This window comes from Hemicordylus capensis, chromosome 4, assembly GCF_027244095.1.
Source record: "Hemicordylus capensis ecotype Gifberg chromosome 4, rHemCap1.1.pri, whole genome shotgun sequence".
Lineage (NCBI taxonomy): Eukaryota > Metazoa > Chordata > Lepidosauria > Squamata > Cordylidae > Hemicordylus > Hemicordylus capensis.
The window spans coordinates 54,019,440-54,044,326 of NC_069660.1; the positions used below are offsets into that span (position 1 = coordinate 54,019,440).

The following is a 24,887-nucleotide window of genomic DNA, read 5'->3' on the forward strand; positions in this document are numbered from 1 at the left end:
TTCCTATGAAGGCTGCCAATGGCACAATGAGTTGCCACAAGTAGAGGCGTATCTAGGGAAAATGGCGCCTAGGGCAAGCACTGAAATTGCACCCCCTGTCCAAACATCTGACACCCATCTTTCAGATAAATTCACCATAATGTCAGCTCAAAAATACAAGTCAAGCTTGTTCATCTTTTAATATTTCAAAAACTATTTAGCAGTGGACATAGCCAGACTAAAAAATGCTGGAAAACTACAAATTTCAGTATGCTGGGGCTCATGAAATAGCCAAATACTATGTGGAGGTGTACTTGGAAAACTAAACAGAAGTGCCTGTCTAATTCTCTACTATGCATTGTATCATCACTATTACATAAGTTTTAAAAATAAATGGAGTATATGTGTACAGTGACTTATATTATATTTTAAAAAATATTTTTTTTACCTGTAGCCCTTTTGGGGGGCTTCCAAAAGGCAATGGGAGGATCTGCAAAGGTTCCCCCTTCCCCCGCCGGCCATTTAATTCACTGCTGCAGCCCATCCCGGGCTGAGAGCCTCGCAGCCACCATTTGAGCATGTGCAGTGTTCATTTTTTAAATCGTTTTTTAAAAAATGGCTGCCTTAAACAAAATGGCCATCACACATGCTCAATTGGCCTCTGCGAGGCCTGGCATGGCCTAGGGCCTCACAGAGGCCATTTGAGCATGCACGATGTCCATTTTGTTTTTGGTGGCCATTTTTTTTTCATTTTAAAAAATGGCGCCCCCTTCAAGTGGCGCCCGGGGCATGTGACCTGCCTGCCCTACCCTAGATACGTCCCTGGCTACAAGTTCCACAGGTCATACTGCACAATGGGGTTTCAATAATGAAGTTTATTTATCTCTTTATGTGCCAACGCCTCAATCAAGGATACCCATAGTGGAGTTTTACACTCTAGCCCAGGCATCCCCAACCTGCGGTCCTCCAAATGTTGCTGAACTACAACGTCCAGCATACCCAGCCACAAAAAATTGTGTCTAGGGATGCTGGGAGTTGTAGTTCAGCAACAGGGCCGCAGTTTGGGGATGCCTGCTCTAGCCATTTTTTATATATCCATGTGGTTTTCTTGGTAAAATACAGGAGTGGTTTACCATTGCCTTCTCCGATGCAGTATGAAACAATGCCTTTGTCATTGTCACTGAAGTGATCGTCTGCCTCCAGCACCTTCCTATATCGCTGCTGCCCAATATAGGTGCCTGCTTGCTTTAGCTGGGCAGCTAGGATGACCTCTGCGCTTTGGGTAACCCTACTGGGAGTATGCCTCCCAGGGTAGCTTTTAAAACTAGGCAGTAGCAAGTGAACACTAGAAGCAGCTGAGCACTGTGAAACAGGTCCTCTTGAAATATTTCAGAAACCAGCTTAGATTGTGTATGGACTTTGCTGACAGCCCCTGATTCTGCTTTCTGTTGCTCTAATAGTACAAAGTATCTGATCCTTAAGGTAAGATACTTTGCCTTTCTGGATACTTTGCCTTTCCAGATAAGATACTTTGCCATTCTGGATGTGTATGCCACTCTTCGGAAAAATAAGTGCACAGATTCAAAGGCCTCACTGTGTTACTTACAGCCTTCAAGTGAAACCTGTCCTAGCAGCAACAGAGAGTTATTGAAGGCATACCTTAAATCCATCTTTAAACCAGGTTCCCTCAAGCTGATCATTGTTGAGGCTGCAAGACAACACTGCTGACTTTCCTTTCTGGGCATGGACATCAAGTAGGCCTTGACTGAAACGGCAATGTGGTTCTGAACAGACAAAAGGGACAGAAGACCCATTTTGAAAAAGGTGTGTGTATATATATATATATATATATATATATATATATATATATATATATATATATATAAACACATAATGTTACTGCTGTAAATAAAAAAGTAATACAAAAAGTAACCCATATATGTAGAAATACCTCTCACATCCTCTTCAAGAAGATTTTCTCCTCTTGCTTTCCTGCTCCTGGTTCTTGAGAGATCACCTGAAGCAAGTCCACTGGCATCCAAGTCAGACAGTTGTCTTCTTCTGTCACCAGCATGGGTACTAGCATCATAAGAGCCAGAAGACTGTCCATAACCCAGGAACTCTTCACCAGGAACATCTGACATTTTCTCATATCCATCCATACGTCTAACTCCTGCACCAGTTCCACCTAGTCTACCATCCCTCCCATAAAGCTCACCCATTCCTCCTTCGCTGCTAAGTCCAGCAGCACCCATACCAGCTCCAACTAGCCTGCCATCCCGACCATAGAGACCATCTACTCCCCCTTCACCAACAGGTCCAGCACCATGAGCACCACCTAGCACACTATCTTTATCATAACCACTTCCAAATCCAGCGCCAGCTCTGGTTCCACCGTCCTGACTATGCAAACCTTGGATGCCCCCTGCATCTGCACCAGCCCCACCTCTCATACCATCCTTACCATAAAATCCTTGTGTGCCGCCATGAACATCAGCACCAGTTCCATGTAAAATAGCACCTTGGCCATGAAGATCAACTGTCCCTCCTGCTCCTGTTAACCCAGCACCAGAAAGTCCAGGTCCACCTTGCATGCTGCCTTTGCCAGAGAGGTCATGTGCACTAACTCCATCAGGATGAGCTCCCATTCCATCTCCACCTAGAGTACCATACTGGCCAGCCAGACCCCTCTTGCCTGCTGCACCTCCTAACCCCACACCAGCTCCTCCTGGTATGCCATCCTTTCCATAAGCACCATCCAATCCAGCAGAAGTTCCATCCTGTCCAGGCATGGTTCCTGTACTGCCTAATCTACCACCACGGCCACCACCATCTAGTGTTCCACCCATATTCCCAGCTTCTCCAAAAGCACCTGGAGTGCCACCAGCACCACCGAGCATGCTACCTCTTCCACTTAAACCTGCTGCACTTCCAGCGCCAGCCTTACCACCAAGCATACCATCCTTGCCACAAACACCATCTGGGCTTCCTGAACTGCCAAATCCAGCTTCAGCTAACATACCATCTTTCCCATAGCTTCCACCTGAACCTCCTAAGCCAACCACAGCAACAGCTTCCCCTGCCATACCATCCTTGCCATCGAGCCCACCCATGCCTCTAGCACCACAAGCTGCAATACCCCCAGCACCACCATCTCCAATTGGCATACCATCCTTGCCATAGAGCCCACCGATACCTCCAGCACCACCAGCTCCACCAGTGCCTGTTCCAATTGGCATACCATCCTTGCCATAGAATCCACCCATACTACCAGTACCACCAGGTCCGCCAGTGCCTGCTCCAATTGGCATACCATCCTTGCCATAGAGCCCAGCGATACCTCCAGCACCACCAGCTCCACCAGTGCCTGTTCCAATTGGCATACCATCCTTGCCATAGAATCCACTCATACTACCAGTACCACCAGCTCCACCAGTGCCTGCTCCAATTGGCATACCATCCTTGCCATAGAATCCACCCATACTACCAGTACCACCAGCTCCACCAATGCCTGCTCCAATTGGCATACCATCCTTGCCATAGAATCCACCCATACTACCAGTACCACCAGCTCCACCAGTGCCTGTTCCAATTGGCATGCCATCCTTGCCATAGAGCCCACCCATACTACCAGCTCCACCAATGCCTGCTCCAATTCGCATACCATCCTTGTTATAGAGTCCACCCATACTACCAACTCCACCAGCTCCACCAACACCTGCTCCAACTGGCATACCGTCCTTGCCATAGAGCCCACCCATACTACCAGCTCCAACAGCCCCACCAATGCCTGCTCCAATTAGCATACCGTCCTTGCCATAGAGCCCACCCATACTACCAGCTCCACCAGCCCCACCAATGCTTGCTCCAATTGGCATACCGTCCTTGCCATAGAGCCCACCCATACTACCAACTCCACCAGCTCCACCAACACCTGCTCCAACTGGCATACCGTCCTTGCCATAGAGCCCACCCATACTACCAGCCCCACCAACGCCTGCTCCAATTGGCATACCATCCTTGCCATAGAGCCCACCCATACTACCAGCTCCACCAGCTCCACCAATGCCTGCTCCAACTGGCATACCGTCCTTGCCATAGAGCCCACCCATACTACCAGCTCCACCAATGCCTGCTCCAATTGGCATACCGTCCTTGCCATAGAGCCCACCCATACTACCAGCTCCAGCAGCTCCACCAATGCCTGCTCCAACTGGCATACCGTCCTTGCCATAGAGTCCATCCATACTAGCAGCTCCACCAGTGCCTGTTCCAATTGGCATACCATCCTTGCCATAGAGTCCACCCATACTACCAGCTCCAGCAGCTCCACCAGTGCCTGCTCCAACTGGCATACCATCCTTGCCATAGAGTCCACCCATCCTACCAGCTCCACCAGTGTCTGTTCCAATTGGCATACCGTCCTTGCCATAGAGTCCACCCATACTACCAGCACCACCAGTGCCTGCTCCAGTTGGCATACCATCCTTGCCATAGAGTCCACCTATACCTCCAGCTCCTCCAGCTCCGCCAATGCCTGCTCCAATTGGCATACCATGCTTGTCATAGAGTTCACCTATACCTCCAGCTCCTCCAGCTCCGCCAGTGCCTGCTCCAATTGGCATACCATCCTTGCCATAAAGCCCACCCATACCTCCAGCTCCACCAATGCCTGCTTCAACTGGCATACCATCCATGCCATATAGTCCACCCATACTACCAGCTCCACCAGTGCCTGCTCCAATTGGCATACCGTCCTTGCCATAGAGCCCACCCATACCTCCAGCACCACCAATGCCTGCTCCAACAGGCATACCATCCTTCCCATAAAGTCCACCCATACTACCAGCACCACCAGTGCCTGTTCCAATTGGCATACCATCCTTGCCATAAATTCCACCTATACCTCCAGCTCCACCAATCCCTGCTCCAATTGGCATACCATCCTTGCCATATAGTGCACCCATACCTCCAGCTCCACCAGCACCACCAGTGCCTGCTCCAATTGGCATACCATCCTTGCCATAAAGTCCACCCATACCTCCAGCTCCACCAGCACCTGCGCCAGCAGCCATACCATCTCTGCCATAGAGTCCCCCAGCACCACAGGACCCACTAGGTCCCACTCCACCTAGCATACTATCCTTGCCATAGGGTCCACCTGCACTCCCTGCTCCACCAAACCCATCTCCAGACCCACCAGCACCGCCTAGGCCACCATCCTTACCACAGAGTTCTCCAACTCTGTCAAGTCCAGCTTGAAACCTACCAGCACTAGAAGCATCCAGTGTGCTATTTGTGCCATAGATTCCACCTTCACCCCCTGCTCCAGCAATACCGACTCCAATGAGCATACCATCTTCACCATAAAGTCCACCTCTACCCCCTGTTCCATTGGTACCAAATCCACCTGGCATACCATCTTTCCCATAGAGTCCACTTGCAGCCCCTGTGCTACCAAATCCAGCTCCAGGCCTACCAGCACTACCTAGCCCACCATCCCTGCCATGGTGACCTCCAACACCATCAAGACTGGCTCCAGGCCCACCCCCACCACCTAGTACACCCTTCTTGCCATACAGTCCATCTACCTCCCCTGGTGCACCTGTTTTGCTAAATCTGTCACCAATTCCTGTTCCATTAAATGTGGAACCTTGCTCATCTAAAGCTTGTAGTCCACCTGCACCCCCAAATCCAGCGCCAGCACCCGTGCCCCCTGACCCAGCATCCCTATCAGATGTCGAACCCATGCCAGCCAGACTACCTGCTCTTCCACTAACACCAATTCCACCTGGCATAGCATTCTGACCAAGTCCAATATGTCCATTACTTCCAACTGGAAATCCAGCAAACTGATTCCCCTCTGCCCCTGCTCCAGAAAAATGCCCCATCTGCTCATCTCTGTTGGCTCCTGCATGCATATCTCTTCCCAAAGATCCATCTTTTCCCATGGAGCCATAAAATTCTCCACTGCCATCGGCAAGGTGATCTTGAGCTTCATGCCCTTCTCCATGACGAAGTTTCTTAGCATGGTCTTCATCTAACCGCTTGTTCTGCCATCCAGCCTTAGCTTCATTGTCTCCTTCAGCCTGTTTCCTCTTTCCTTTAGCACCTACATTATAAACATATTGGTGGTGAATTGATTTACAAGATACAAGATGTGGGAAATGTTGCCACCCATCCAAGCCAGTCAAGTGTGGCACCTTTGCTCCACCCTCTGTAAAAGTAGCATGAGGCAAGGCTCAAGGGATTGGTGTCTGGGGCCAGGTAGGGTGTGGTATGGCAGCCATTAGTGCTGACACCCACCTAGACCCAGCACTAGGCATTTTCAAAGCACCATTCCCACCCACCCAGGGAAACAGGGTGGTTTGACTGGTCATCTTATTGAGGAATGTTTGGCTTCTTATCTGATTGGCCTTGGGAGGGGGGGTCTCCCGCTCACCTCACACAACTCTCCATAGGCTCACCTTTGTCACAATTGGCAGATACAGTGCAGGACTCAGGAAATGTAGGATGGCTTAATGGTGAGCACCCCAAGATGCGTTTGGCATGTTGAGATGCTGCAGTCAGTTCTACAGGTGTTGCAGCTTAGAACTTCTCTAACATGGGAGCAGCACCAACCCTAGAGGCTTTGCAGCTTGGAATTTCTTAACATGGGAGTATCACCAGTCCTAAAAGCTGAACGGTTTGCCAAGGGTGAGTCTTCTAACAGGCACTTTGGCCTCATTTGGGCTAGCTCAGAGGAGTGGAGGTCCTCCTTAGGGATGTGAGCCTGCTTTGAGCAGTGGTGTGACTATCCAATGTGTTTAGGAAAGCTGTATGGAGTCTGAGCATTAGTCCCCATACTGTACGGTGGTGGGGAGCCAAATCCTGTTGCTTGTTATCCATTTTGGCTGTTTGGCATAATAAAATTATGGCCCTTTTCATCCAAAAAATACTGTTGCCTTGTGTATTCATTGGTGTGGAGAAAGACTTCTCATGTAATTCAGTGCAAGGCAAGGCAATTGCTCTGTTATTAAAACTACATTAATGAAACAAACATTATGCTGCTCTGTTTTACATTACTGGGAGAGCCATTTTATTCTGTATTATGAACAAAATGATAAAGGGATTACATTTTTAATGTTAAGCAAATGTAATTTGCTTCCCATTTCCAAATGGCAACATAACAAATTAGCATTTACTAGATATTAACATAAACTAGTAAACTGTTCATCATTATAATGATGGGACCCTAAAATAAGGTGAGTGATGACCACTAGATTAAATGGCTTTACCAATGGATTGGGGAAATTAATTCATCAACAGCCATTAGCTATGGGCCTGTTTGGAGGATACCATACCTGCCAATGTGTTTAGAATGCAAATGTGCTGGGAGTGAGCCCATTGGGATGTCCATGGAAGACATCCCAGTGGGCACACTCTCTGTGTATCCCCTTTCTTTCTTTCTTTAATAATTTTTCAGATTTAGCAAACATACATTAAGACAAAATATGCATCTCCTTTCTAATCTATGGGCTCTGTGGGAAAGGGCAGCCCTATGAGAGCTAAAAACAGAACCTCCTTGTTCAGGGACAAGTTAGCAAATGCTAGGGGAAAATGGCGCTGTCTGACATGATCGCCAGCTCTTCACCAATGGAAGGAGGGGTGCAGAGCAACATCTCCACTACTGTTGGAGATATTGTACTTGAATGAATGAATCTTGAATCTGACAGAAACCTTTATGTTTTTACAATCTAATGAAACGCTCTGCAGAGCTGCTATTCATGTATAATATTTTAAACAGTACATCAGAAGCAAAATTAAAGCACTTCAAATGTAACCAATAATGCCAAGAAGCCCTAAAGGTTTCTGCCATGACTCCCATTTAAATCAGATTGCACTCCACAATTTGGCAGCTAGCAGTGAGTTCTTGGCTATTGGACTGTAATGTCACTAGGAGGGAAAGGCTTATGCCCCTTTGCACCGGATTCTATTGTGAGAAATCAAGAGTAGATCACGGCTCACCTTCAACCTCAAGCCAGGCACTTGAAGAGCGGGTTCCAATGTCAATGGTGTAAGTCCCTTTGTCAGAGTACTGGGTGTTTTTGATGACTAGGCGGTGAGTCAGACCATCATTTGAGGCAGATATATCATACTTGTCACTTGGCTCTAGACGACGGTCCTTGTGCAACCACACAGCATTGAAGCAAGGATCATAGAGAACGCACTGAAAGACAGCATTTCCTTGCTCATGGCATCTCACCTCACCAAGTGGAAAACGAAAGCTCATTGGAATAGCTGCAAGACCAAATTGATGATAAGTTGATTTGTTTTAAATCTGATTTTCTGATGGATTGCTATTTTTCAAAACTGCTAAGTGTTGAGTGACTCCAGTGGTTATACAACCTTTTCAAGACAGTACAGCACATTGTGTATCTTGATGCAATCATTATTTTTGAAACATAAAACCACAAGGCATGATCTTATCCCTCTGGAAGACTAAAAACCTACACAAAGGTGGCATCCAAATGTTTGGTGCAGCAGTGTGCCATTGTCAGGAGCTCCTTTCATGAGTGGAATAAGCTTCCAACAACAGAATGCAGCTGTGCCAAAGCTTTAGATGCCACCCAGTATGGTTACTCAATTGGGAACTACCAATCCCTTCAATCTTCTAAACAAGCACCCCAATCTACATGACATCTTTCCATTAATGCTGGGTAATTAGGGTGATTTTACATATTATAATGTGTTTGACATTGCAGGCATTACTTTGCCAATTACAGCTTCCATAAATTTGTACCTGCATGATACATGCAACTGGAAACATACATCTGTTGCATGCACACAGTACATGTTTTAGGTGGATCCATTAAATATTCTACAGGTAAACCTTAAACATGTAATGTGTGAAGCAACCTGACCTTAATCCAAATGTTATTCAAGTTTTAACACTAGGAAGTTTGAAATATGATTGCAGGTGAGACTTCAGGTTCTATAGCAGAGGTTCCCAGCTTTGGGTCCCCAGTAATGTTGGACTACAGTTCTCATCCTCCCCAGCCACAAAGGCCAAAAGCCAGTGTAGCTGGGGATGACAGGAGTTGAGTCCAACAGCATCTGGGGACCCAAAGCTGGGAACCTCTGCCTGTTCTACGGTGTAATCGTATAGCCTTACTTTCTGCTTCCAGTTCTGTTGAGAAGATATCTACGTCTTCTACTTTGATCTGGTACACACCAGCATCTTCTGGCTGCAAATCATTGATGATAAAATTGTACTTTTTGCCAACCTGTCTCAGGCAGTGCTTTACAGTGTCACTGTCAAATTCAAAATGGATCATTTGGCCATCCTAAAAGAAAAACAGAAAAAATCAACAGGAAGGATAATGTACCATTCTAAAGAACAATCCTGAATTATCTTAATTTCTTTAAGTGAAATATGTTATAAAGAATCCCTGAAAGCTCAAACTGTTTGGAACAATGGAAGGTCACAATTGTCCTTGCAGGTGTCCATTGTGAAACTAGCCAGTTGTTCAACGAGTCTACAGATAATTACAATTCCAAGACTAAAAATCTTGAAATGTAATTAAAAATCATCTTTACGTTCCTTGAAAGATCTATCAAAATATAATGGCCCACATCTTCTAGAGTGCTTTGAGGGTGGAAGAACACCATCCTTACAGAGTGGCTGGAGAATGGCTGTGTTGAAGTCTTGCTCATTGGGGCCAGCATGGTGAGAGAGGGAGAAGCAATTTTTGCTCCCCTCCCTCCAAAAGCCCTTTTTCCTGCCAGGAATATATTCCTGAGGGCTATATGATTGTCAGGGACATGTTTCTGGCCACAACAATTGCTTTTGAGAAGGGGGAGAAGCAAAAATCACATCCCCCTCCTCCTCTGCCCACAGTGAAGCCACTGCAGAGCAAGGCTTCAAGGGTGTAATTCTTCCACCTTCATAGCACTGCAGAAGATGTGCAGTGCATTATTGGGCATTTTAAATGAAGATTTGTAGAGTAAGCACTATGCACAGGATGTTTGCTTCTGAAAAGTATGTCATCATAACCACTGTTAAAGTGGAAAGACTTTAAGCTTTTCACTTTTATTGTAATCAGAGCCACCCTTCCCCCTGGACTTCTGGGCAGACGTCTGGGGGCCCCACATCCCCCTCGAGCCCCCAAATCATCTTGGGTGGTGGCTGCGAGTGCCATGCCACCGGCCCATGCTGCCCTGGGCAGCCACGCACAACTGTGATTAGGACTGAGACAAAGTGACGGGCTCCGTTCTGGTCTGCAAAGTTTCTGCTCTGCATCCCTCTCCAGGCAATGGGAAGGCATTTCTCCACAGCCCCCATGCTCCTCCAGGAAGAGGGTGGCTCAGGCTGCCATAGTGCACTCCTGGATTCCCTCCCCTAAAGGTCATGAGCAGCCAGCCACAGCCAAAGCAGATGGGGCTGGACTTCACTGCAGAGGGGAATGGAGGCAATGGCAAAGCAGATCAGGAGCCACTCTGGAGTCTTGCTGCTTCCCTACCACGCCTCCTATGGCCAGCTGCTACAGGTGGATACCAAGAGTCCCATGCAGTGGAAGCTGACTGTTGTGCTGCCGCCCAGGAAGGTGGCGTGGTGGGAAGAACCTGGCTGGGAGACACACGCCCAGGTGAGCTGGGAAAACCAGGGGGCAATGGGGTTGGTGGGGAGTGGAGGTGGGGGGGGGCAGTCAATCAAGCGTAGAAAGGGGCTGGGGGAGGCAAGGGAGGAGTGGTGGTTTTGGAGAGGTGCAGTGCCAAAGAAGCTGGGATGTGGTTTTCCCTGCTGGAGTCAGAAAGTCTGCCTGGAGGGAAAGGGGGATTGCTGAAAGTTGTCCCCACCACACACACCCTCACTGCACCACTGCACAAGTTGAAGTGTTCCACTCCTGCAACTTTTTCTCTGGATACTATCCAATATATTTTACAGGCTGCCACTCAATTAAATAAACCTTAGTTGTTTAAATTTTCATAAATGTGTACATGTTCCAAAGCCAAAAACAAACAAAACCCCTTTCTAGTTTTTATATAGTATAGCAGGCATCATCTTAGAAGAGGCATTATCTTCATTTTAAGAAAGAAAAGGAAATTCCCCTTCTAAAATGGACTCCTTAGAGACAGAGTGAGGGCTGGGGAAAGAAATATGTCGGATGGGAATATAGTAAGTTGTGTGTTGAAATGTTTCTGCTAATGCATATTTGCATAAATATACTTGTTTTACATCTTTACATTCTTGTGATTTTAGTTGCTGTCAAGAACCCATGTGTTAAAAATACTGCATTTTTCATCCTCTTTGTGTATGTGTGTGTCTGTGTCTCTGTGTCTGTGTGTGTAGGGGGATGATGCTTATCTTGCGGTGGTGAGGAGTGAGACCTTTAGGTCCAGGCTCCAAAATTACCTAGGTGCACCTCTGATTAATACCCCCTTTTAATATTTGTGTTGCATATACTGTGGAAGACAGTGTGGTACAAAAGGACTACAGTATCAATTTTGCACTTGAGCCAAAGTTTCAAGATACGTAGTGCTGCTTCACATTTCTCTGTTTCTCTCTTTAGCTCTTGAGCTTTGATCCAGCAATGATCTGGTCAGATACCATGACACGGGCTAGCCACCCAGTCTATGCTTCATTACCTTATACAGATAAATTCTGCTCTCTGGATTTTTCAGTTCCATCTCTAGATCAAAGGAAGCATTTCCTTGCTCACGATTGATGCTGACATGCCTCAGGTTTGTGAGAGTGTTTACATACTGTGAAGAACAAGGAGAAGATACAAGCACATGGATATACTTGATGAGACTTTCCTTGAGAGAGGTACCCTCATGGCCTAAATGGAGTACAAGCTGTTCTGAGGCAAATCACGGTAGCAAAAGCAACAAGCAGAATCACTGCTTTTGATGCTTTTTTAGACAAGTATGAGGCCCTTCCTTTCACTGCTTACTTCCTAAGCATGGCAGTGACTTCAGATAGGGATATCTATTTGATATCTGTGTCTCCTGATAACTGGGCAAACAGGCACCTATCAAAGTGGTGACTCTCTCAAACTGAGCAGGGGGAGAGCAACTATCCTTATTAATCCTAACACAGCATCCCTCCAGTGTCTGTTGCTAGTGTCTCATTTGTGAGGTGCAAGGGTTAGATTCTTTTGGGATAAGGAACCTTTCTCCACTTCTTTACCATTGTTATGAGAACTTTTTTAGGTTGGTAGGTGATTTATAAATACTTTCACTAACAACAGCTAGGTAGGTCAATATTATAAATAATTCTAGGCATTTTGGAATATTGTTCATGATGTATATTGTTTTACTTTGTTTTGGGCAAAACTAACACAAATGAAATTGAATCATTTAATAAAATCTTATCATAATTAGAAATGAAATAAATGAACTCTATCTATCTATCTATCTATCTATCTATCTATCTATCTATCTATCTACCTCCTGACATGTGCATCCCTAGGCACTGTACATAAGTTAAAATTCAACAAATATAAAAACAGGATAAAATGATTAAAACAATTATGATATAAAGCCAATTAAAATTAACTGAAAGCCTGAGAAAACAGGTGCATCTTAAGGGTCTTTTTACAGCCAGAGATGGAGGAACGCTGATTTTAACAGGGAGTGCATTCTAGTGGCCTGAGCAGCCTAGAATCTCATGAAAATCCAACAACATACTAGAAGGAAAACCTTTTAAAAAATATATAATAATCACATAATTAGTTAGTGTCCAGAGTATCCACTCCTTACAAATATGATGCATTTCAAGATGTATTCAAATGTCATTCATAGGCAGAATCAAGATAATGAGAATTTGAGTTCTGCCAGTGGATCTGTGATAGGGGTGTGCACAAACCACGTTTTGAGCACCAGTTTGGCACTGCACGGGTTCGGACAAGGTCTGAAACAGTTCAGTACTGTGGGGAGTGGGAGGTTTAAGAAAGAGGAGAGCAGGTCCTTACCTGCTCCCTACCTCTCCATGCAGCTTCCTGCAGGGGTGGCACTTGGCCCAAGTACCCCTGCGTGTCACCAGCATGCACATGGCATCCGCGCATGTGCAGATGCCATGTGTGTGCTGGTGCCAACTGGGGGTACTTGGGCCGAGCATCGCCCCAGCAGGAAGCTGCATAGGGCGACAGAGAGCAGGTAAGGACCTGCTCTCCTCTTTCATACAGCTCCTGCCTCCAGCTCCCCTCCCCACAGCACCAAACCAGTTCAGACTTTGTCCAAACCAGTTCAGTGCTGAACCAATGCTTGAACCATGGTTCATGTACACTCCTAATTTGTGAGTGGCTCATTTAATTGACAACAGGATTTTAAGACAAATTCATTCCATGCCTGATCACATTTTTGATGGAGCAAGAGAAGCATTAGCTTACCTAGGTGTCAGTATCTCAACGAGTTAGCTTACCAGTGCTTGCTTGTCCTCTCTCTCCTTCTTCATCTCCTGAAGCCTCCTCAACATCCCACGGAAATCAACGACACCATATTTCAGGCAGATCTTCTCATAATCCTTCCTATCTGCATTCAGCAATAACTGCCAGACCTGCTCCTTATCAAGTTCTTTCTTTGGAGCTGTTGACGGTGCCCTGAGGATAAGCCACAAGAAACCAGGATATAAGTGAATGGCAGATGATATCTATTTTTCCTAATTTAATTGTTGGAGGAAATTTTCTCCCTCCATTCCAACCTCTTTTTGGAATCTCATGAAAATCCAACAACATACTAGAGAAGGAAAACCTTTTTTTTTTTTTTAAAACACATAATTTTTTAGTGTCCAGAGTATCCACTCCTGACAAATATGATGCATTTCAAGATCCATTCAAATATCTTTCTTGCTGATGGGGCAGAGTTGTATTTGGTCAGTGAACATTTTAATTGCAATATACTGGCTAACATCCAGACTAACAAAGTGCTGGTGCAGCAACAGTGTGCTGGTGCCACTGGGGAGGAAAGAATTTCATTTTCACGTCTTCCCTCTGAAGCCCACTGTGAGTCCTGGAAATACTTTTTCAGTAGGCTTCAGAGAGAAGGGGAGATAAATGAAATTCACTCCTCCCCAATGGCACCAGCACAACATTGCTGCACCAGCACTTTGTTAGTCTGGATGTCAGCTATTATTTCTACACACAAAAATAATGAGCATTGAAACCTATGGCAGATTAACGTAGTAGCAAATGTAGCATTTGCTACGCGCCCCGCGTTTTTGAGGGCCCTGCACGCCCGGCTTCCAACTGGGAATTAAAGTTAAAACTTTTCCTGTTTTATTTGGTCCATGTTAGATAAAATATCCCCTTTCTGCTAAATGTGCCTTTTAAGAGAAAGCTGAGCACAGCATTTGTCCAGTGGCTGTTGCTGGTACCTATCACATTTTTTCTTTTTAGAGTGTGAGCCCTTTGGAGACAGAGAATCATCTATCCACTCTTTATTTTTCTATGTAAACCACTTTGAGAATTTTTATTGAAAAACAGTATATAAATGTTCACTGTTGTTGTAGTAAGTGTGAGTTTGTGGCTTGGTCTCCCATACTCCAAAATATAGCAAATGCAAAAATTGAATTACTTTACTGTGCAGGTAAATAATTTATGTTTTAATATTTATGTGCATTTAAAAAAATTTAGGGCCCCTTTATAACATATGCTACAGGCCTTGCACTAGCTTAATCCGGCCCTGAGAAACTCCTTACCTGAGGAGGGGTTGATGGGCTTTCTACCATTTGTAATGATTAAACAGTGATTAAATAGTTATCTAAACCAGACAAAGTATCAGTTTATATACACAACATTCTAGAGATAGTTAAACAGATGGTAAAACTAGACAATCGCATTGATCTCTTTCGTATACTGAGTCTATTCCAACAGAGGAACTTAAAATTCAAGAGGTGGTGAACTGATGGAGCTGCAAAGTATAACTCTGTGAGATCAGGAGTCATACTATTCTAAACAAGAAGAAGAACAATGTAGCAACCTCTGTGGAGGCTGATCCCTATTATTATTGGTAACCAGATAGCAGTTTTGAGATCACTTAGCTTCTTATGCAACAGAAGAAGCCAAATCCTCTGCATTTGGAAACTGGAACTTTTATCTGATATGGCTATGCTTATTGTCAGCAACAACAGACACAGGGAAGAAAAAATCCTTTCTAACAATCCATTCTTGGAAACACTCACCGCTTCTTTAATGTTTTTCTGAAGTCCTGAATCTCCTTCTTTAGGTCTGTAAGAGATTGAATGCATTGGTATGCTATGAAAATAGGGGTTGCGTAGCTCAGAGCTCAGTAAGAATGTGAGGGTGATCCTAGTGGCAGCTGAACCCCACAAAGTATTTGCCTCTACACTTAATATAACTATGAATTAGTTTTGTTTGAGTAACGGGAAAACTTACCACCCTGAGGTGCAGAAGGAGCCTCCTTTGCTTTCTTCTTGAAGCCAACTGATCAGATGTGAGTAGAGAAGAAAGCGAGGGAAGGAGGGAGAAAAATCCTCAATTAGCAACATAGTTGTAGAAATGCCTTCTCTAAGCATTGTCAGTTGCTCCAATCTAAAAGTTAAGCACACACAAGCTCCACAGGGATTAAGTGTACAGTTCATGCTTTTGCTGACCTCAGTGGAACAAACATACATTATCCCATGTTAAGCCAATTTGGAAATTAGCCTAAAAACATATAATCCATGTTTTTCATTGAAAAGCACATTTACAACATAATATTACAAATGCATAATCAGAATTCAGGCATAGGGAAATCCCTTTCTGTTGGCCAACTAATATGACTCTTCACTAGTGACTTTACTGTTGAGTTACTTTTTGTATTACAAACCACTACTTTAGCATCCAACAAAGGCTAACAAAAATTAGATGTACTTAAGTGAGCAAGTACCAGTCAGTCCCCATGCCAAAACAAACATTGCCCAAATCTGAATGTTATATATATATATATATATATATATATATATATATATATATATATATATAGTACAGGTGTATAGACATGTGTACACTTGTACATCATAATGTCTGAATAAAGCTTATATTGCTTGAATAGAATTTATATGTGATGCTAAAAGCACATTCTGCTTCCATCTTTCTGTTTTCTTTTTTTTTGTGGTGGGGGATAGCCATGCATGGGCATGGGGGCTGTTAATGCTTCTGCATGCTGTCATGGCTCCAGCAAAAATTACACCCCTAGTTGCTATTTACCATGGGAAATAACCTGCCATTGATGCCGAACCCATGACTGAGAAAGCAAACCCTTGATTGCTCCTACAAAAAGCTTGGCCAACATGGGGCATCTGTGTTTTCACAGGCCTCGTGATATATTTATTGACAGGAACAGACTTTACCAGCTTTCCTGTTTCTCAAAATAGAAATAAGACTTTTAAAATGAAAGCCAGTCATATGTCTGGCTGGCCAGATTTAAGCATTCAGGCTGAACGCATGCTCAAGCTCATCACAACATGCAAAATGACTAACGGACCCTGTATGATTTTGAGGCCAGCAGTGCAGGTGGCTTCCCCATACTCATTCACAGCAGTGCAACGGTACAAGTCAGCATCATCAGAAGTGATTTTGGTTATCTTTTGAAAGAAAAGGGAATGAAGAATCACAGTGATGACTTAGATCTTGTTGGTGAAATGGGTGTAATACATCTCAATCTGTTTCTCCACTGCTATAAAAGCACTGTCTAGACCACAGAAACCCCAGAATTTGTTTAATATGGTATGTTTGTGCTTCTCGTACCAGCCTCCATCTTTGGACTACTGAGGCTACTGTGTTCCATTGAGGCAATGAAGACTGCAAGACGCAATATAAGGAATTTCAGGACCTAGATTTCAGGACTTTCCAGGACCCAGACTTGGACTCCCTGGATGTCTCAGCTGAATCAGCTTAAGTGCTTTCTTGCAGTTTGTTTGTTTATTAAATTTTTATACCACTTAACTCAAATGACTCACATAAATAAAACACAGATAAAAACAAAATAAATAACCTATTAAAAACATTTTAAACCCATTTAAAAAGCACTGAAGGCCAAGCTAAAAAGATGTGTCTTTAGGACTCTTTTAAAGGCGGGTAAAGATCTGTCCTGTGAGGCCTGCTGTCCTTACCTCTGAGGACGGAGTGGTGAGGGGGCCCAAGGTGGCAGAGATGGGTGGTGGCTGGGGAGAAGCGGAGGAAAGACTGCCAACGGGCAGGGACTCAGCTCCATTGGAAGAGGAGTTGAGCCCTGATAAGGCCAAAGGGGAGGTGTGCGAGGATAACATCAGCAGCACGCCTCCCAAAGGGAGGGGGTCTGAGCAGGAGGAGGGAAGGCATTGGCAGCAGCTGTAAAGGGTAAACAATTATAGGGAATAAAGAGGGGCATTGGCCCCGTAATTGGGGGTGGGCGATGCATAGCCTGTGAGGAGCAATAAGGAGCCAGCTGGGGATGAGAGGCTGGCTGGTGGAGAGTGTCTGGCACCCCCGGAGAGGGGCAGACACAAGGAGCAAGCAGCCTGGGATGGAGGAGGCACAGGGTGATGCTAAACCCCCTCCCCATCCCTGTTCTGAGGCCAGACCCCAATCAGCCTAGCCAGGCTTGGTAAAGGGGACACGGATGTTTAGCCAGACAAGATCTTAAGCCTCGGATATCTATAGGGAGTGAATTCCACAGAGTAGCTACAGAGAAGGCCCACTCCCTAGTTGCCACCAGGATTGCTGGTGGCAGTTGGAGACAGACCTCCCACAATGACTTTAATTTGTGGCAGGGATCATGCTGAAGATGGTGCTCTCCCAGTGAACCGGTCCAAAGCCATTGAGGGCTTGACAGGTAATTACCAGCACTTTGTATTTTGCCCAGAAACATATCGGCAGCCAATGCAACCATTTTAAAACAGGCCTAATATAGTTTGTCCAAGAAACCCTGGAGACCAATCTGGCAGCTGCATTTCTATCTCTCTATCTCTCTATCGTATTTATACACCACCAAATATGTGTATCTCTAGGCTGTATACACAATGTAAAACATAACAAATACAGAGTAAAAGCACTTAAAACAATTTTTATTCACAAAATTAAAAATAAACAAAAACAATTTCATGAGATAAAAACAAACATTTAAAATTAATTTAAGTTAGAAGCCTGAGAAAACAGGTGTGTCTTGAGGGACTTTCTAAAAGCAATCAGAGAGATGCTCTTATTTTGACAGGGAGCATATTCCAAAGCTCTGGGGCAGCCACAGAGAAGGCCCAGTCCCAAGTCACCATCAAATGAAATGGTGGCAACCAGAACTCCCCAGATTATCTTAATAGGTGTCAGGGTTCATGACAAAGAAGGTGCTCTCTACCCAAGCCATTGAGGGTTTATAGGTAATAAAAAGCATTTTGTATTGCACTTGGAAACATAGCAGCAGCCAGTGCAGTTCTTTTAAAATCGGTGTTATACGGTCCCTTCAGGTTGTTCCAGAGATCAGTCTGGCTGCCACATTCTATTCTAATTGTAGTTGCAGGATGACATACAAAGGCAGCCCCACATAGAGTGCATTACACTAGTTGAGCCTGGAGGTTACCAGCATATGCACCACTGTTTTAAGTTCATTAGCCTACAGAAATGGGTGTGGCTGACGTATCAGCCAAAGCTGATAAAAAGTGCTCCTGGCTGCTGCCTCAACCTGAGAAACCAGAGAGAGTTTTGGATCCAGGAGCACTCCCAAGCTACATGATCTTTCAGGGGGAGTGTAATCCTATCCAGAACAGGCAAATCTAAACCATCTCTTGGGTCCCAACCCCCCACAGTCAGTACATCCTCCATCTTATTTGGATTCAACTTAAGTTTGTTATCCCCTGCTAACTGAGGAAAGAAGCACCTTCGAAAAGCGGTGATTCTCTTTATTTTGCTGGGGGGGAAGCAACTGCCCTATCCAGCCCTAGCACAGCATTCCGCCCCCCCCCCCATGACTGTTGCTGGTGTCTATCTTATTTTTCTTTTTAGATTGCGAGCCCTTTGGAGACAGGGATCCATCTTAATTTATTTTTATTTCTCTAGGTAAACCACTTTGGAAACTTTTGTTGAAAAACAGTATATAAATATTTCTCATTAGGGGTGTGCACGGAACCACCACACTGCGGTCCGGCACTGGGGTGGGGGGTAGCTTTAAGAGCGGCGGGGGGGTTTACTTACCCCTCCTGCCGCTTTCCCTCTCTGGCGCCGTAATGTTCAGAGTAATTGGGGCAGCAGGATACCTCCCTGCCGCCCCTTCCCCGCCGCTGCTCTGCAAACTTCCCAGTAGTCCTTTGCGCGCGTGCACCTCGTGTGCGCACTTCACGTCTCTGACATGCGCGCGCGCGCAAAGGACTACTGGGAAGTTTGCAGAGCAGCAGCAGGGAAGGGGCGGCAGGGAGGTATCCTGCCGCCCGAATTACTCTGAACATTATGGCGCCAGAGCGGGAAAGTGGCGGGAGGGGTAAGTAAACCCTCCCTCCACTCTTAAAGCTACCCCCCACCCCCGAACCGAACCACCAAGGTCCAGACTGGTCCGGACCGGTCCGGGCCCATCCCTATTTCTCATTGTTGTCATCATCCCTCATCCAGCCCATTACCGCCTCCAGGCAGACATTTAGGGAAGTTATGCCATTTCCAGATGAGGTTGATACGGAGAAATAGATTTGGGTGTCATCAACATACTGATAACAGCCTGCACCAAACATCCTAATGATCTCTCCCAGCGGTTTCATGTAGATGTTAAAGAACATTGGATTCAGTATGGAGCCTTGTGGAACTCCATACTTTAGTTCTCACTTTGCAGAGCAGCAGTCTCCAAGCAACATCACCTAGAATCTACTAGAAAGGTAGGAACAGAACCACTTTAAAACAGTGCCACCCAATCCCACATCCCTCAGGGGACCCAGAAGGATATCATGGTCAATGGTATTGAAAGTCATGAGAGATCCAAAAGAATCAGCAGAGTCACACTCCCTCTGTTAGTAGCCAAGTGAAGATCAACCATCAGGCAGACCAAGGCAACCCTATAACCCACTCGAAAACGGAACTGAAATGGGTCTAGATAATCTGTATCCTCCCAAACTGCCTGGAGCTGAAAGGCAACCAGCCAATCAATCACCTTGACCAACCATGGAAAACTGGAAATGGGTCTGTAATAAGCTAACCCTGAGGAATCCAATGCAGGTTTCTTCAAATAAGGTCTATTAATTGCCTCCTTAAGACAAGGAGGCATTCTGCCCTCCCAGAGAAGCATTTACAATATTTACCAGACCCTCTCTGATAATATGATTACCAGATAAAATATACCAAGTTGAGCAATGGTCAAGAGAACAGCTTGTAGGACATATAGTCCGAAGCAGTTTGTCTGCACCCTAAGGAGTCACAAACTGAAAGTGATTCCAATCTAATCCTCTAAGAGGAGTTGCTGGGCACCTCCACAGTAGACTCTCCACTAACTGTGGAATCCAGTTTAGCCCTAATACAAGAGATGTTATCCGGGAAAGAATCATCGAAGACATGGTTCCAAATTCCAATTCAAGGGGGAGGGCACATAGTAACCCCCTCACAAACCTAGACAACTGGATGTGAATTTGTGGAAGCAGGGGCGTAGCAAGGTTGGAGTGGGCCCAGAGACAACATCATCCTAAATTATTTTTTAAAGGGTTTTGTAAATTGTGGACGATGCAAGTCATTTAATGAGAGCCCCTGGTGGCGCAGTGGTAAAACTGCCACCCTGTAACCAGAAGGTTACAAGTTCGATCCTGACCAGGGGCTCAAGGTTGACTCAGCCTTCCATCCTTCCGAGGTCGGTAAAATGAGTACCCAGAATGTTGGGGGCAATATGCTAAATCATTGTAAACCGCTTAGAGAGCTCCGGCTATAGAGCGGTATATAAATGTAAGTGCTATTGCTATTGCTATTGCTATTGCTATTGCTACTAGAGAAAGACATGCTGTTCTGGTAGCTCTAGGTCTTAACACTCACATCAGTTTCGGAGGATGAATACAACTGGAGGAACCCTGGGCAGGTGCGCGGCTGGGGGAGTCAGACATGTGACTTGCCTCCGGGGGGCCCCCAAAGCAGTGGGCCCCCAGACAACTGTCTCCCCTTGCCCTATTATAGTTACGCCCCTGTGTGGAAGCAATGTGGGCAGAAAAGAACTGCTTCTTTGCCACCCACACTGTGAGAGCATAGAGCTTCAAATGTGCTCTATTGGATTCACGCTGAGTCTTCGTCCACTTGCGCTCTAGTCATTTACCTCACCGCTTCAGCTCCTGTCGTTCTTCTGAATGCCACGGGACTAATTTGGAAGCAGGTTGGAGAGGACACTTAGGAGTGATTATGTATACTGCTCTAGTGAGTTCATTAGTCCATGCTTGCACTTTGCACCAGAGCATCAATAGAATAACTAGCAGAGCCAACTATAAAACCTTTCAAGGCTTCTTGGAATCTATTGGATCCAATAACCGTCTCAGGCAGACTAACCTAATTGGTCCTTCACCCCTACAGAGGTGGGCTGTAGATGCAAGTCCTACCTTAACCAGATGGTGGACCATCCATGACAATGGGGAAGTGACAGCATTCCCCAGTCACATAACACCACCCTGATCAGAGCAAAAGACTAATTTGAGTGTATGACCAGCATAATGCTTCATTTCAGAGATGGCTGCTATAAACATGCGTCATCATGGCTGCTATAAACTCCTGAGCAACTCCTGACAACCCAGTCTTGAAATAAACATTGAAGTTCCCCACCACCAATAACCTAGATAACTCCAATACCAACTCTGCAACCAGATCTGTCAGCTCAGTTAGGGACTCTGCTGGGCAGCGTGGTGATTGGTACGCCAACAGAAGTCCCAGTCTATCCTTGTTCCCTAGGCTTAGGTACATACATTCAGTTTAGGACAATTCCCTGACAGGGATTCTGGTAAGGGAGATGGTATTCCTATAAACCACAGTCACCCTACCTGCCTGCCCACATCCTCTCATCTGCACCACCACAGACTATCCCACCAGGAGAAGCTGGGACCAAGCTGGACCACTAGCCTCTCCTGACCAGGCCTCCATAATGCACGCCGGGCCAGCAACTTCATCCATTATCAAGTAATAGATGATCTCAGGCTTATTTTGGATTGACCTGGCATTACAGAGTAATAATCTTCTCCACCCAAGAAGGTTACTGGATCCAATAGGATTCCAAGAAGCCTTGGAGAGATTTAGTGTTGGCTCTGCTGATGATCCAATTGACTCTCTGGTGGAAAATAGGAATAATCAACTCACCAGGGCAGTGGACACAATCGCTCCTAAGCGTCCTCTCCGACCTGCTTTGAATCTGGTCCCTTGGTATACAGAAGAACTCGAAGGCCCGAAGCAGCAAGGTAGAGGACTAGAACTCAAGTGGAGAAATACTCAACATGATTCTGACAGATTACTACATAGAGCGCATTGGAAGATCTATGCTAAGGCGATACGTGTGGCAAAGAAGTGATTCTTTTCCTCCCACATCATGTTTGCAAGTTCATGTCCGGCAGAGTTGTTCAGGGTTGTGAAGGGGCTAATGTATGCCCCTTCCCCCTTGAATCGCTACTTGGAACAAATAATTACTTGCTGTGACATTTTTAATGAGTTTTTTGTGGACAAAATCTCTCGTATCCGGGCCGACTTTGATTGAAATTCCACAACTGTTTTACAGAGTTGGATACTGAGGTGTCCAGCAGCTCCTCTTATGTGATAACCCTAGATCAGTTTCAGTTTGTGACTCTGAGGATGTAGACAAGTTGCTTGGAATTGTGCGCCTTACCACCTGTCCTCTTGATCTTTGCCCAACATGGCTTATACTATCTGGCAGGGAGGCTGTTGTAGAGGTCCTGGTAGAGATCATAAATGCTTCTCAGAGGGAGGGCAGGATGCCTCCTTGTCTTTAGACCACTTCTGAAGAGGGCAGGATGCCTCCTTGACTTAAGAAGGCAATTATTAGACCACTTCTGAAGAAGCCTTCCTTGGATCCCTCAAAGTTGAGTAACTATAGGCCTGTCTCCAACCTTCCGTGGTTGGGCAAGGTAACTGAGAGGGTAATGGCCTCCCAGCTCCAGACAGTCTTGGAGGAAACAGATTTTCTAGACCCATTTCGGACTGGCTTTCGGACAGGCTATGGGATGAAGACTGCCTTGGTCGGCCTGATGGAAGAATTCCAGTTGAGAACTGACAGAGAGAGCGTGACTCTGTTGGTCCTTTTGGATCTTTTGGCAGCTTTTGATACTATTGACCATAGTATCCTTCTGGAACATTTGAGGGAATTGGGGGTGGGAGGCACTGCTTTGCAGTGGTTCTGCTCCTAACTCATGGGCTGATTTCAGATGGTGTCCCTTGGAGACTGTTGTTCTTCCAAACCTGAAATTTCCAATGGTGTCCCTCAGGGCTCCATATTGTCTCTGATGTTGTTTAACATCTACATGAAACTGCTGGGAGAGATCATCAGGAGATGTGGTGCAGGGTGTTTTCAATATGCTGATGACACCCAAATCTATTTCTCCATGTCAACATCATCAGGCGAAGGCATAACCTTCCTAAATGCCTGCCTGAAGGAAGTAATGGGCTGGATGAGGGATAACAAACTGAGGCTGAATCCAGATAAGATGGAGGGACTTATTTTGCAGGGTTGGAATTCAGGACATGATTTTGACCTGCCAGTTCTATATGGGGTCACACTCTCCTGGAAGGAACAGGTATGCAGTCTGGGGGTGCTTCTGGATCCGAACCTCTCCCTGGTGTCCCAGGTTGAGGTGGTGGCCAGAGGTGCTTTTTGTCGGCTTTGGCTGATACGCCAGCTGCATCTGTTTTTTGAGATGGATGACCTCAAAATAGTACATATGCTGGTAACCTCTAGGCTGGATTACTGCAATGTGCTCTATGTGGGGTTGTCTTTGTACATAGTCCGGAAACTGCAGTGGCCAGCTTGGTCTCTGGGTCATCTAGGAGAGACCATATCACTCCTGTGTTGAAAGAACTACACTGCTGCTGCTAAGTTTCTGGGCAAAATACAAGGTGCTGGTTATTACCTATAAAGCCTTAAACAATTTAGGCCCTGGGTATTTAAGCAAACGTCTTCTTTGCCATGAGCCCCACCACCTGTTAAGATCATCAGGAGAGGTTCAACTGTGGTTGCTGCCAACTTGCCTGGTGGCTACTCAGGATCAGGCCTTCTCCATTGCCCCTGGACTTTGGAATGTGCTCCCTATAAGAGCCTCCCTATCTCTGGCAACTTTTTAAAAGGCACTGAAGACATATTTATTCACTCAGGCTTTTAATTAGATTCATGATTTTGAATTTTTAATGTTGGTTTTAAATGATTTTAATGTTAATGATTTTAATGTTTAAATGATTTTAATTGTTTAATTGATTTAGTTTTGATTATAATTGTTAATTGATTTTAATTGTTTTTATTTTGATTTAAACCACCCTGAGTCATTTTTGGAAGAGTGGCATATAGATAGATAGATAGATAGATAGATAGATAGATAGATAGATAGATAGATAGATTTTTAAAATGATACGGTGAGGTTGCCACTGCTCTCTAAAGCCAAAGAGGTTGGAGGCCTGCTGCAAGGGGAAACAGGAATTAAATTTCTGAGTTCCCTTCCACTGTAACAGCCCGCTGAACTACCCACAGCATGTCTTTATCGATTCCCCACCACCACTGGAATAGCTGCACCAGAGCCATCCATTCCCCCACCTCCCCATCTCCGGACAACCCAAGACACTGTACCAGGCCCAACCAATTACTAGGCAACAATAATATTGTAGTCAGCAGGAGTCTTCCTTTTAGGAGTCCAAAATAATTCATTTGGCCCCAGCCCTCAGTCTAACCCCCAAAGGCTGGCACCAAAGACTGGCCAGCTTTGGCAGCCCGCCCACCAGCGGACCACACCAGTGGCTGCA

General features: G+C 45.5%; 1 protein-coding gene across 1 annotated transcript in view; it reads right to left on the bottom strand.

Moving 5' to 3' along the window:
* The window catches only part of IGFN1 (immunoglobulin like and fibronectin type III domain containing 1), a 74,268-nt gene that overhangs the window by 25,267 nt on the left and 24,114 nt on the right, over window positions 1-24,887 (bottom strand). The window contains exons 5-13 of the mRNA XM_053251057.1: window positions 16,447-16,546; window positions 15,357-15,404; window positions 15,143-15,188; window positions 13,385-13,562; window positions 11,608-11,724; window positions 9,134-9,305; window positions 7,987-8,259; window positions 1,931-6,091; window positions 1,639-1,763 (exon numbers count right to left, since the gene is read on the bottom strand). Of these exons, the coding sequence (XP_053107032.1) occupies window positions 1,639-1,763; window positions 1,931-6,091; window positions 7,987-8,259; window positions 9,134-9,305; window positions 11,608-11,724; window positions 13,385-13,562; window positions 15,143-15,188; window positions 15,357-15,404; window positions 16,447-16,546 (5,220 nt within the window). The remainder of the gene's footprint in view (window positions 1-1,638; window positions 1,764-1,930; window positions 6,092-7,986; window positions 8,260-9,133; window positions 9,306-11,607; window positions 11,725-13,384; window positions 13,563-15,142; window positions 15,189-15,356; window positions 15,405-16,446; window positions 16,547-24,887) is intronic.